The sequence below is a fragment of the Sander lucioperca genome, chromosome 6, assembly GCF_008315115.2.
Source record: "Sander lucioperca isolate FBNREF2018 chromosome 6, SLUC_FBN_1.2, whole genome shotgun sequence".
NCBI classification, from domain to species: Eukaryota; Metazoa; Chordata; class Actinopteri; order Perciformes; family Percidae; genus Sander; species Sander lucioperca.
The window spans coordinates 5,518,908-5,533,784 of NC_050178.1; the positions used below are offsets into that span (position 1 = coordinate 5,518,908).

At 40.6% G+C, this 14,877-nt stretch overlaps 1 protein-coding gene across 3 annotated transcripts in view; it reads right to left on the reverse strand.

Annotated features, from left to right (window-relative positions):
* The window catches only part of cacna2d2a (calcium channel, voltage-dependent, alpha 2/delta subunit 2a), a 150,419-nt gene that overhangs the window by 21,848 nt on the left and 113,694 nt on the right, over window positions 1-14,877 (reverse strand). For all 3 annotated transcript variants that reach the window (XM_031301543.2, XM_031301542.2, XM_031301541.2), the window contains 5 exons: window positions 8,154-8,204; window positions 7,535-7,634; window positions 5,924-6,085; window positions 4,066-4,176; window positions 3,157-3,235 (listed from right to left, as the gene is read on the reverse strand). In XM_031301543.2, coding sequence (XP_031157403.1) covers window positions 3,157-3,235; window positions 4,066-4,176; window positions 5,924-6,085; window positions 7,535-7,634; window positions 8,154-8,204 — 503 coding nt within the window. The remainder of the gene's footprint in view (window positions 1-3,156; window positions 3,236-4,065; window positions 4,177-5,923; window positions 6,086-7,534; window positions 7,635-8,153; window positions 8,205-14,877) is intronic.

A 14,877-nucleotide genomic window follows, 5' to 3' on the forward strand; every position in this document is an offset into this window, starting at 1 on the left:
AGGAATGGAGGAGAGTGACCGACTGGGTCAATAACCACGCCGCTCCCCAAGTTATTAAAGCCACGAGTGTTTATACAAAGAGCGGTGAAATTGAGACAGCATCCTCAGAATGTTAAAAGGCTGAGATGACTGTCATTATTTCAATACATTATGCACTGTGCCGCAGTGGTTTGTGTCGAGATTTGCCTTCTCTGTCTTATTCATTTGCACATTTGAGCATGCTCAACATTATGCACATACATCTCTGCACACACAATCTATGGTGCGCACACAAACATGCAGCACACAGCTATTTGTTATAGTTTTGTTCAGAGCAATAGTTTGTCCCAGTGCTTTTGGCAGCATGCCAGAGAGGTGGCATCTGTGGGTGTAGGGCAAAGCTTGACGAGAGGTGAAGAGAGGAAAATATAGGCTGGAGCTAAAAAAGTGAAACTGTATTGGAGATCTCCTCTGTGCTGTGCAGGTTTGAGGGACAATTATGAATTTAATAAATAACCTATTTTCTTTACATAATGCCGGTACAGTATTAGAAGTCAGTTTTCCTCTAACATAATCCAAAATGTGGAACTTTTGGCGTGGTCCATTTGACTAGGGGATAAAATATATCACATCCATTGACTTTCAAATTTATCATGTCTTTTTTGACTAAATGGTGCTTTTTGTATAATTGTGCTGTAGGGTTAAGTATAATGTACATAGAGTATATGCTGTGTCGAGTATGAGTATGCATTTTCCTCCAATGTACACCAGCATGCACTACTTTCTATCTTATCAATGTTTTTGTTAAGGCACCATATAAACCGGTATAAGTTTACCCGATAAACTTCTAACTCTTCCCATTATGGATGTGCATCCATAATTTATGGGCTATTTTGTTCCTATTTTGGGATTATAAACAGCACTTTGGTGGAAGCATTAGGATCACCAATGCAGTATATCATATTTGCTGCTTTTATCCTCCATTTCACCTTTTTCTTTTTTGAAGATAACTCTCCTTTCTGTTTTGGTTTTTGTTACACTGTGTGAGAGCATGAAGAAATGGTTTCATTGTCCCCAGAGTCAAAGAGAGGTTACTTTCTTCTTAAAATGGGATTGAAGCTTAAGTGAGACAACAGCTAGCATCTCCAAGTGACCTAGTTGTGTGTGTGTTTGCGCTTGTGTGTTACTGCTGTTGTGTCAAATGTAACGGGTGAAGGGTTAGGGCCTGTAAAAGTGTCAGGGAGCTGGCTATGTTGGAGTGAGATACCAAAGAGTAATAAGTACTGAAGATATGAGAGGACAGCTCCATTGAGGCTGGTGTGTCAACACTATTGTCTAATGTTGGCATAGACTTTAGTACCATGGTAATCACTACAGACGCAACTAGCAGAGAGCATGTTGGCACAGTGGCGTAATCCTGGACTTTCCCCAGCCTGACAGGGAGATGGCATGGTAATCATCCTGCTACCAGACTCCTCCTGCTAATTAATAACAACTTATGGGGAGATACCTCTAAAGCACTTGGCTCCAATGGCAATAAGCTAATCAGCAGCAGCAGTTAGCCAGAGCTTCGTACAGGCAGCTAAAGGCCTCATGAAGGAGCAGCTTTAGATAAATGCTAACACTGAGAAACAATATTAAATCAAGCCACAAAAGAGAGGAAGAGAAGTGTGTTATGGCAAAAAAACAAACAATAGTGTTCCAAATTGAGCACAGCAACAGCAATCTGAGTTAGGTTGGGATTAAATGAGCTGAGTCAAGATAAGATTCATGCAGACAAAAAGCTAACAGGAACAGCACCTGAATCATTTGGGTTGTCAGACTGTCTATCAGAGGCAGAGCAGCCTGTTGTTTGTGGGGTTATTTTAGGGAATGTGGCTGTTATAGAAAATTGATTTGAACATCATGTGCATTAAGACAGACACCTGGAAAAATCTTAGTGACGAAGGGTTTGTGATGGGGCAGGCGGGTTTTAATATTGAATTTTATTCTATTGATATTTAATAGTGCTGTCAGTTAAACGCGTTATTAACGGCGTTAACGCAAAACCATTTTAATGGTGTCAATTTTTTATCGCAAGATTAACGTTCTTTTTGGCATAGCAAACTTTGTAGTTTTTTTCACATGCTGTTGCAACAACTAGTAACGTTAGAAAAACTACAACACCACACCGGATCTAGCTAGACCGGAAACAAAACAACAGGCACGCCGCACACACTTGTTTGGGCTTGCGAGCCGGCCAAAGAGTAGTAGGCTAACGTTACGTTTTGAGTGGATGGCGAGCGCGAGACGCCGAAATGGATGCTAATAAGATTCTGAATGGAAAGTTGACTTTTAAAAAGTTGCCAAATGGTTCCATTGACAAGACCAAAGTGATCTGTGTTGTTTTGTCATTGTGAACTGAGTTATCATAGCAGCACGTCCAGTCTGAAATACCACTTGATGGCCAAGCACACAGCTGATGAGGATTCTCCGCCCCCTCGTCAAAGCCAGGCAACAAAAGCACAAAGCAAGCCAATCCACTTTTCCATGTTGATAAGAGCATTGAAATGAGAAAAAATAATTGGACAAAAAGAAATCTAGGGACATTTAGAATAGATAAAAATGTGCGATTAATTGCGAGTTAACTATGACATTAATGCGATTAATCGCGATTAAATATTTTAATCGTTTGACAGCACTCATATTTACCCCAAATCAGTGAAAAAATTACTTAAAACCAAGCTAAAAAGCAGTGTGTTGCTGCCCTTTGTGATGGCACAAGATCCAAGACTTTAATCTACCCTCTTAAGCAGACCACACCTGCTTGGTTGTCCTCAAGAACAAATGCAACACATTAATTCATAATTATTTGTTAAGATTGACAGGGCTTTCAATTTCCCACTGGCAGAATGGCTTGACTTGAGATAATTTCATTCACCAGAATACGGCACAAAAGCATTTTTGCTGTTTTTTCCTTTAATATCTTATTTTTTGCGGGTGTTTTCTTTAACTGTATTGCTCAGTGGTATCCTATGGATGTTGAGTATGACGGGAAAATGTGTCCACCTCTAAAATCAATATCCGGAGCAACGCGAGCACGAGGACCCATCAAGCCTGCACCAATCCACATTTCTCTTTTTAATTTTACATACAGTACAAACCTATGCTTTTAACACAAACATATTGTCCACCTACCTTTATTGGCACAAGCTATCCACTGCAAAGGGGTGACATCATAATTATGCTGGCCAACAGAGAAGGTGAACACACGGACCTGGATGGAGGAGAAGGCAAATGGAGAGATACTGAGGACAAAAAAAGACCAAATCACATGACATCAATGCCAGAATAAAAACCAAACTTCCTGCAGAGGCAGCTAATAGAGCAAAACAATTCAATTTTATTTTATTACAGCCCAATATCACAAATCACAAATTTGCCCCAGAGGGCTTTACAATCTGTACAGCAAATGATAACAAAACAATACCACACAAACCTTCTGCTGGGTGGCATAAGGTCACTGTCATGTGACAACTACAATGCACAAATCTTGAGTATGATTAGATTAGCCTCCCAGTCAACTCACACAAGTGTCTCTAACACAAGGCTGCAGTGAGAGAGTTGCAAGACTGTGACAAAGACAGAAACTGAGTATCTATTGGCTGTAATTTTATAGGCCCTGATGATAAAGTGGCTAATTAGTTAGCAGGTCAGAGCTGTTAACACCAGCAGCAAAACAACAAAGGAGACAGAAGAGGAAAGAAAGAAAAAAAGAAACACACAGAGAGAGACAGAAGGAGAGACAGAGAGAGAGTTGAAGAAAGGCCAAAGAGATGAATCACAGAGGAAAAATCCAGAATCAAAACAGCCAAAATGGACGTGAAGATAGCTTGGAAAGGACGTTATGTGCACAGATTGGAGTGCTTGGCATGTCTGACAGCCTGACTAATTCAACTACCTGTGCAATAATGAGACAATGTCAGCAAAATACAGTGGGAGACGGGGAAGGAAAAGGGGCCTGCTAAGTTTCTGGAAATGCATGATCTCTTAGGCTGGCAGAGCAATGCAGATGAATAGGTAACAGCCTTATGGAGACAGACTCACTGTTTTGTTGGGCCAGTTGTACTTTTCAAAGATGTCCTGTGCACGATCCTCCCCGCCATCTGTAAACATCATTATCATCTTATTGCAGTTGGCCCTCGGGGCACTGCTCTCCTGTGGCACATGAAGAGAGAAGAGAAGAGCAAAATAAGAGGTAGGGAGACAGGTTAGGGAATATGCAAGAATAAAAGGGGAAGGTGATCATGCACGTCATTTAAAACAGTGTGGCACTGGTACTGTTGCAAATATGTCAAAGAAGCAAAAGGGAAATAAACACAATCCAAGATATTAAAGGGTTTAAAGTGTTACTGATATTTTCTTTTTTTATTTTGATACTCCATGAATATATAGTATGATAAAAAACGGATAAAGGTGGAACGTTCCTGTATGTTATATGGGAATGTACATTAATCAGACCATTCTTGATCAATCAGCAATCTTTTTGCCTCCTGATTTAAACTTTGTGACAGATCCTTAATACCAAATATATCAAACTATTTTTAGTCATTAATAGTGGATATGATTTTAGCTTCCAGGATTATTTTAAGACATTAGAACTAGAATTTTAGCAAAAGATCAAGATTTGAATGATTGGATCAATCTTCATAAGATAATTTTTTTCATAAAAATGAACAAAGTGTCTATTTAGATGTAATGTATGGCTAAGAATCTCCTGTGTATAGGATTTTTATCCTTTATTTTCTGTCATTGTGGATTTGTGTTTTTCATTTAGTACTGATGTTAAATGTGGACAATTTCCAATGCAGGATGAAGAGTTTATTGTCTTTACTGAAATCCTGGAAATTCTAGTGACTCTCAGATTAATTACCATAGTGTTTAGAGTACTCTACTAATGCATCATATAATGAGCAGATAGAAAGCAGGGCTTTATCCTGGAAATTTGAGGTTAAATTATTAATTGTTGTCCACATCATCATTTTCACATATTATATTTTATTGCAATTAACCCATCTAAGCTTTATACATTTACACATTTCCTATTTGCTTCCTTTCTCGTGTTATCATAATATTAGGATTTCATTTGAAGTATACAACGTTACTCTAGCGTTAAATTTGATTTCAGCAATATATGCTCATAGCCAAGCACAAGTTTTTAGCATTCAGCTTTGATACAAACTCCCCCCGCCTGCCTGCACTGCAGCTGCCATTGATATGCAGGCCAGTGGCATGTCAATTTGACAAGATTCTAATAAAGATAAATAATATTGCTACAATTACATATTTTTATTGTGCTTGTGCCACCAATCACAGGAGTGAGTCTGCCACAGACAGCGATTAAACGGGCCTTTTTATTTCTCATTCTGCTGGCAAGGAAAGGTGGGGAGGGGGCAGCTGGCACTTGGCTCTAAGCCTCAAAGCCCACCAGAGGAATATAAAGTGTCTGTGGCTGATCTCCTCTGGGCTGCGCTCATCAATCATTCCATCAGAGCCCATTAGGGTGGCAGCCTCTTAAAATACACAGCAGCATACGGAGCTGAGGCAGCACCTGTGTCGAGAGCACGTGGACGCCTGCTGCTGAAAGACTTCACCGCGGTGCTGGCTGCTGCAAACCTGAGCGTCATTCCATCGCAACAGTGGTTGTTATCAGACCTACCTTCGACAATGACAGAACTCTGGAAATGTCTTATACAAAACCTGCACCACTCACTGTCAGCACTGTTTCATCACTGCTAATTCAGTTGTATTAACTGGATTTGACAGGATGTATAATAACATGCTGGAGCTTCAGTACATAGTTCCAGCACGTTTTTGAAGACTTTCTGGAGGCACACAATTCTTCCGCCACAGGCAAACATCCACCCTTGGATTGCCCTTCTCTGAAAGGCTTGTTGGCTCTTACATTGAGAAGCTGTTCGAAGGCAAATGTGAAGCCAGACTTGTAATCTGTGGTTCCTTTGGCTTGCATATGCATGACAGCTTCCTTGAAGATCTTCTTGTTCCGAACATTGGCTTGGACCAAAGTCCTGAAGCACGGAACAACGGCATCGGCTTTCTCATTGAACTAGAAGGGGAAATGCAAACACGCACATGAGCATATGTATACTTGCTTTTTCCGGACAAAAATACAAAATATCCATGAATTAAAATGTCCGTCCGACAATTGTAAGACTGCGTATCTCTGTGTGTTTATGTGTGCGTAGTTCATGGCGGTAGGATGCAGACGTGGGTGTGTGCAGATGTACGCTGCCCTGCTACTCTCCGGCTGGCAGTAAACACTGGTAATTACAACGTTCCACACAAAGAACAGGTGCACCTGAAACGCCAGTGCAAACCACTGAACAGAAACCCAGCCAAGGTAATATCATGTGTCTCATCTCATCCACCAAATTAGTCTAAAACTGCGTGTGCAGGTTTATGTGTGGTGTCTGGGTGTAAACGTGGCGTACATTCTCAACTCGTGTGCAGTGTCTATGCGTGATTACAATATTAGCAGCAATGTCTGTAATAGCAGGTTTCAAACGCTATTTCTTTTTGAAGGTCAACTTCAAAATCTACTGACATTTTCAGGACAGATTGATGCAAAACATTATGTGCGAGAAAAGCTGACATTTCTCATGGCTTGGTGTTCGACGAAATCAAAACACGCTAAATATTCAGAGCCACATATTCAATTTCCATCACTTCATTTCTTAATATCACATCTATTGTGTCTTAAAATGTTAGAAAATTCAGTAGCTGTGAAACAAGCTGAAGAATAAACAAGCTGGGTTACATCTACTATCTATAATGAATAAAAGACGTCCTATGACATGAAGTCTGTATTATTATAACTAATTATATCACCATTAAAGAAGTGAGGCCACAGTTTGTTATAAAGAAATATGCTGAAGCATGTAGACACCAGAGACAGTGTTTGATGATTATTTTCCGTTGATTTTTGGTTATTAATGGCTTTTGTGTTTGCAAATAATTCACAGAAAGCTTTTGTAAGCCCTTACTTTCTTTATAGGGGTGAAAATCAGATGCGTTCCCACCCAGATTACCATGCTCATTTCTTGCTCTTAGAGCTGGGATTTAGAGGCATACAGTGGCTAAGAGCAATGGATTAAGAAGGATTACTGAGGGAAGTCTCCAAACAGAGCCACCACACCAAGCATGTGGACGTGTTTGTGTGTGTGTTATCTGTCCTGCAATATAGGATGAAGTTAATGTTTCCCTCAACATTAGTCCTAATAAAAAACTTGGTAATCAGCAGAGAGGGAAAGACAGAGACGGGCACAATCCCACACGGACAACAGTGGTGCAGGAAAAGTAAATACATTATAATGAGGGAAGTGCAGTGTTTCCACTGCAAGCAACAACTGGGAGCAGTAGGAGCACACTGTGCCGTTCACTGACTCCCTGTTTGATTTCCAGCTGCCTAACGAATACAACACATATTTGTGTTATTGGTGCTTTCAGGATTGATTTGTATTATTAATTGCAAACCATGATGCAAGCTTCCACTTACCCTGGCCACATTCACATAGTCGTCATCTGATAGAGTGTCCAGCATCTCCACTACCGAGGTTTTCATCAGTTTCAGAGTTAGTCCGCTGACACTTCCACTCCTGCAGAAAAGACACAATGAAGCACTTAGAAACTCAGTTATACTAGACAAGCCCTAATCCTGCTGTGTCTATTTTTCGAACTTGTGAAAGACTGGTTTAACCGTTTCGTCCTCCCACTAGACCCTTCATGTTTAGGCATGCATTCAAAATCACATCTGTATGTTGTGGCCAGTTAGCTTAGTTGGTAGAGTGGACGCACATATGCAGAGGTTTATTCCTCGACGCAGAACGTCCAGGGTTCGAATTTGACCTGTGACGGTTTTCATGCATGTCTTCCCCCCTCTCTCTCCCCTTTAATATCTCAGCTTTCCTATCAAATAAAGGCAGAAATGCCCCTAGTACAATGGCAAGTTGACTTCAATTAAGGTGAGAAAATGAGCAGCGTTCACCCTCCTCTAACTTTAGGCTTTCCTCAGACCAACAGGTGGCACTAGAGCCCTTTGAGGAGACATCCACTCCCACCAGGGGGAAATGTTAAAAAAGGAGGCAGTGAGAGAGACTGAGGAGTAAGGTACTCACACATCCACAATGATGACCATGTCCTTTGGAGACGATGCACCTTGGATATACCTGTACAAAAGACACACAAGAATGGACTTTAATTTGTTCCCATAATCTTTGAGAATTGCACTAAAGAAAGGATCCAGTGAGCTGAGACATGATAATATGGAATGACCATGGCTGAGCCCACTTAAGCTACAGAATACTGAAAAGGCTTATGTGCTTAGAAGAGTTAATAAGTTGTGTTATATACTTCAGTGTTGGCTATGGCTAATGTCGGCTGACTTCAACAGAGATACTCCTCTTTACTGAATAACAATGCCTACTTTAAATAATTACTGCATAAGCCAAAGCAATTGCTAGTTTATGGTCTAAGTATATAATAACACATTCACTAAAAGTGGTCTGCACTGAGCTGTGCAACCTCCGAAGCACACAAGCCATCGCTGTAAAGCCTAGTACTGAGTCTAAAAGCAGCAAAACCTAACATCGTGTCTAAACAGATTCATATCATCATCAGTACCAATTACCCAATTACTATTTTTAGAAGGGCTGAGATTTTTGTGTTTACCCAGGTTTTTAATCCATTTCAGATACTACCATTTTGCTAAATATTTATTTTAGATCCTGCTTAAATGATATAGTTTCTTCTTTCTTTAAAAATGTGATATATTAGTTACAGGCCACAATACGCTGTGCTGGGGACCTGTTGATGTTGTTTTTCTTCATTTCAGGTGAAGTTTAATTACAATCATTGCTTAACCCTTCAAAGGTTGGGTTTTCTTTAAAAACCTGCCAAAAGGTTGAGACAAATCAAATGTCACTTCGTTGTAGTGAAGTAATCTACCTTACACTGCTTTACTTGATTGTTTAGGATACTAATAATTATATCAAGAAAAAGATTCTTGTAATTATTTAAAGACAAAAAAACGTAGGAATAAAAATAAACAAAAATAAAAAAAATTGCAGTCACGGTATGGTGACTCATACAGTGTAATATGCTTTATATGTAATCACTTGAAATGTATATAAACTTGTCAAGGAGCAGCCTTAGTGGTGTTGACCTGTGCTGTGGAGAGCCTGTGCTGTCAGTAAAATAAGATAGCTGATGTTCTGCTCTTGTGATGACTCATCAGTCAGCGTCAAACACATTATTTACTCTGGCGGTCCCTTTGTTAGGGGGAGGTACAAGCTGTTTAAAACCATAATGCTTTCTGCTGCAATGCAACTCCTAAAATAGGGCTGTTATGGGTGTGTGTCAGCCACAGTGCAGCATAGGCCCATAAGGCAGAGACGGAACTGGACAAGCAAGGCCAGACAACTTGTGTCCTGGAAGAGAAACATATATAACATCTGTCCACAGTTGATAGAGGATGACATACAGAGGGAAATCAAAAATTCCCTCATTCTGTTCCAGTGGCAATTAAATTCACATTTACCCCTGATACAAAGAGAGCTGAGATTGATGGACATTGTAGGCTTTTTTATGGCACACTGGGAAGGGGGAGGGGGGGTGTTTAAAATGGGAGTACTAGTTTGACATTCTGAGGAGTGAGCAGGCAAGCAGTTAGCAGCCGTCTTAGGCAGAGGCAGAGTAATCATCAGGGGTCTCTTTCTGCTGATTATCAGCCGTTCCGGAGTGTGGAGAGAAGCCAGCTGCCTGTGGGCCAGAGAGGCTCTTTTCTTATGCTCGGCCAAGCTGATATGGAGGTAGAGCAACAAAGTCCTGGTAGGCTTCGCCCCTGCTCCCACAAATCTCACTGCTCCCACTCACTGGCAGGAGCCACTCCAACCTGCAGCATGACCCCCGACCCATGTTGAAATGACGTCCCTCAGCACACTGCCTGGGCTGCTCAAATCCGTTTTTTCAGAAACAACCTGGTCCCAACTCTGCTGAAAAGCTGCCTGAAACCCCCCAGATGGAACAGAGACTTGGCACCAGCATTGCCTACCAAGAGGTCGATTAACCGAGCATGCCCAGAAGTGAACATGGGCATATTGTATGTGTGTGTGTGTGTGTGTGTGTGTGTGTGTGAGAGAGAGAGAGAGAGAGAGAGAGAGAGAGGGGAGGGGGGGGGGGCGGGGGAAAATCCAATTATTTTCAATAATAAAGAATGCCACATCAAAGGTAGAACTTCTGCAGCTCTCCACAACTGTGTGGCGTATGAAATCAGGTCTGGAACCATGAGGCATATGGGCATGCATGACTTTTATCAATTTAATTACTGAAATCTTAATTTGAGGGAGTGAGAGGGAGGGGGGGGGACGGCTTCTTTCTTTAGAGCGAATGGGGTTTGTGAAAGCGATCGTCGGTGCAGGATGGAAACTCTGTCAAAATGGGGCCCACGTCTCCACTCCCTCAGGCTCAAGGACGAAGACAAACCTTCTGGAGATTGAAGGAGGGTCATTTGGTGACAGCTGATACCTGCAGACCAACTGCAGGATTTCATTAACTTCTCTGGTCAGTCTATTTTTCATAGGGGAGAACAGTCCTTTAATGGGACTTCCAAGTTATTTTGAAGGGGCTAAATGTTAATTATAAGGCAATACAGACTTATATTACTAGTAGCCATTATAGGTCATCTTCTGCAGTCACAATGCAAAGTCTCACAATGGAGAACAGTGCTAGCTGTGGCCCTAAAATCTGCTGAGAAAATATCACTTTCAAGCAGATCATTTCTCTCCAACTGTGAAAGAGGCAGCATTGATCAGCAGTAATGGGGTTTAGGAGGAATGTGTGAGCAGTGATGGAGTAGAGAGGAGTAACCCATGAGCCAGGATAGCGTCACTCAACACTGAAGCTAGAGTGCTGCCATGGCTGATTTTCCCCACAGATTGTCTTGGTATATCAGCACCGCTCTCTTTCTCTCCCTTTCCATTGCCTGAAGTACAATTGAATTTGCTCTGAGCAGAGAACATCAGGATCAGAGAGAGTGGGATGGAGTCAAGGATTTTCGGTCTCCAGGCTGATATGCAGTTCTACGGTTCTGACAGATAAAAATCATGAATTGACGCCGGTATCAGTGTAAAATTCTCCACATTTTGACTCATGGATCCAGATGTGTTGTTTCTGCATGGATTCCAGTCAGTAATTATCTCTCAGCTTCTGCCCACTGATGCCATTCTTTCCCTGTCATTACCCAGTCTTCTGTGTGCCAAGGCCAGGTGACAAGCAGATGGGCCTGGCTGGTGCTGAACTGAGCCTTGTCGCCCATTCTGTTCCACCATGACACAACCATCACCAACTCTCTGCCCGTTCACTCAAAGTTATGGTTGGTATCTAACTACTGGTGTTGAATTATAACTATTAATAGCACTTTATTCCAGATATTACTTTTGTATTTACATATGACAAGATGTCATTTCTTTTTACTCTGTGGGCAGCTCATTACTGAAGATAAACTAATGTAAAAGCATGTGAGTCACACAGTACGTGATTTAATTCAACCTGTTTATACCTGTCCATCATGTACAGGTATTCAAGTGAAACATTGCATCTCAAATACAAGTACAATAGTGGCTACTTTGTTGGCCATGCGAGTGCAACTGCCTGGCAGTTAATAACTAGCCAGTTTCAGACAAGGTCCAACTACAGGAACAATACAAATAAAGCACACATACAAACAAAAATTAGGTTACTTAGTCCTTCTAAGTACATAAAGCATATTACATATGGTACAGTAAAGCCTGGAAGCCTCTAAGAACACAAAAAGTGACCATGTTTCTGAATATTATAGAGACTGTGACATGTTGCAATGCTGGAATAACATTTATTTTTAACTGACACTGTACGGTCTGTTTTTCTGTAAAATATACATTTAAATGTACCATTCCCAGAGTGACCTTATATCATGTACAGCTTATGGTCTTTTTTGTTACAACCCTATACTTCACTGTGGCATTATTCATTAAAGTCAGTTATTAGGCAAAAAAACAAATGTGAAACATTACTGTTATAAAGTTGTAAGTCAATTTTTTTTTTGGTTTTGGACTGTTGGTCGAACAAAACAATCAATATGTAAGACTAAGGCTTGTGATTATATTTTACAGATTAATTGATAAGGGAAATAATAATTGAGCAAAGTATAGAGGTTTGCAATATATCACCCACTGTAACAGAAGGCATTTCAGCTAATTGCATATGTAACTGCTTAACTAAGGATAAGTGACCAATTTTTTCATTTTATGATATATTATTAAGCTAATAAATTGAAAAAAAAAAAACAGGTCTGGTCACAGCAGCAGTAGTGACTTGTATGCCCATAAAGAAATACCAGAAAGCCATAACGTACATCATGTATGTCATGATGTAAACGTGTTCATACCATCACAATATGTGCAATCAAGATAAAGCCTGATTTGTGTGTGCGGTAGACATGTGCTCTTTACACTGAAGTGGAACGAGGAATCGCTCTAAGCAGCAACCTTCACAGCCCCCCCCACCCTTACAACACGCCGTCCCGCGTCATCAATCTAAAAGAAATGCATTATACAAGCAATAAACACAATGGCATATTCTGTGTTGTGGTGATTGTATTTTTTGCTCCTTTTGCAACAGTCTGGTAAAGGAGTCTCATTGGAATTCATGAAATAGTTTTATCATGGCGCAGCGCTGTAAAATCAATACATTAACTGTGCCGGGGGGCTAACTCTCTCAGGAGATTGTGTTTATGCACCCTGGCCCATTCCACAAAGTGTTGAGCATTACATTTAAATTGAAGGAATTATGTACTACATACATTTCAGAAACATGCAATAGATACATGTAGCATGATCCATGGAGTGGCTCATTTTGAATGTGCTACAGTAAGTGTGCTACAGGAAAAGCTTACTGTATGTTTGGAGTGTGTATGTGTTCATGTTTCAATATTTTTATGTTGGGAACCATGTTTATTGTACAGGGCATACACAAAATGAGTGGGATGTATATACAGTAGCATTTGCATTGTGTTTGCACACTTTAATGTGTACATTTTCCTCACAGTGAAAGCTCTGATATGCATCCACCATGTACAGTAGATGGAAGAGTAATCACAGAATAATGGGAGAACTGTATATAACACAGAAAGACAGCTGTGCATGTGTGCGTGTAGGTGTGTTTGTGTGCATGCTTCCATGTGTGCGTGGATTTGTGTTGTGCTGATGGGCTTATTATTTTATGGACTGCTGCTCTCTTAGTGCTCCTGTGGATGTGGCAGGCGAATAAAGATTGAATTAAGATAAAAAAAAAAAATCTATATATATATATAGGAGGACAGCGCCCAGAGAGCCTGCAGGAGAAAGAGATGTCTGCCTGATATGCTTTATTTATTCCACTTTCTGTTGATTATTGGAAGTGTTGGTACTAGGATTCACATTTCCATATTTTCGGGTTTGCCCAAAAGGAACACACAAAATGTTATGCTCAATTTTTTAACCACTTTCCTTTCTGGCAAATACGTACAGAATATTAAATTAGTCATGCATATTGGAATACATCAGCATCAATACTTAGTAGACAAGTAATGGTCGGTTACTGTTGCTCTTTGAGATGGAATAAAAATTCTCCAGCTGTGTCTCTCACATTTTGTGCTGAAACTAAAATGTCACATATTTTATTTGGACTGCTAAAGCCTTGTGTTACCTTTCAGTCTCACCAATAGCACACTGGTCATTATTTTTGACTCTGCTTCAGGGATCTGAAGTAGGGTGAAGAGACTGAAAGGAGGAGATACTGGTAATGGTATTTCGGGGATTCGAGGATTGAACAACAGTCATAATATTTACAAAGAGGTTAGATTGACTTTTTGAAGAAATCAATATGTGATATAGCCTACATGCTGTTGTGAACCTGGAAGGTAATGGGATCTTTGCAACGCTTGGCTAACAGGACTTCATGCCTGTCTCTGGTTATTTCTCTCCTTGCTCCTATGCTTTTCCCTCTCCCTCTGCCTCACTTCACCCTCTGCTTCGCTTCCCTTGATAACACGAACAGACATTATAATGGACAAATGTTAATAATTAATGTCAGAGCAATTGGAGACAATTAAGTGTGTTGACTGGACCATTAATTTTCCTGGGGCTGTTGATGGGGGAGCAGACAGGGAGAGAGCCCATCTGTGGAGGCATACGGCCCTCTGATCTTTTTCCACAGAGTTGCACCTGGACAGCTTTGGCCAGGTCAGCCACGGCACCATCCATCCATCCCAGGAAAGCCACAGGTCTATTACCCCACAAACTGGCCGTGAATTCTGGCCCCATACTTTTACTCTTAATAGTAAATCACATCTTTGACTGGGAGACTGTTCCCGGAGACAGTGTCAGTGAAAACGTTACTGAAGCATGTTCCTGCGATGGCATCTGTCATTCCAGTTGCTAAAGTGATATTTGTGAAGCTCCAGTATCTATCTGGCATATAATCAGCACATGTGATCTGATGTATCTGTGAGTTTGTGAGGACAGGAGTACTGATGTGCTTGTACATTATTTACTGTACATGAATTTTTTATGTTGTTTACACCTGTATGTTTATTCTTGGTGTTTGTTTTGACTTGTGTGCTTATTTTGTCAAAATTGTAAATACTAAAATAGTTACATTTAAATTTTACTTTATTTTTCTGCAATGACATGTTAGTGCTCCCCACATTAGCATTCTCCAGGGAGCATAGATGTTTGGTACCCCAGATAATGTTGGTACTGGTGGCCTAACTTAATTTGTCTAATATCTGTGTGGGTAGGCATTAAAAATTGTTTTTAATTTCAG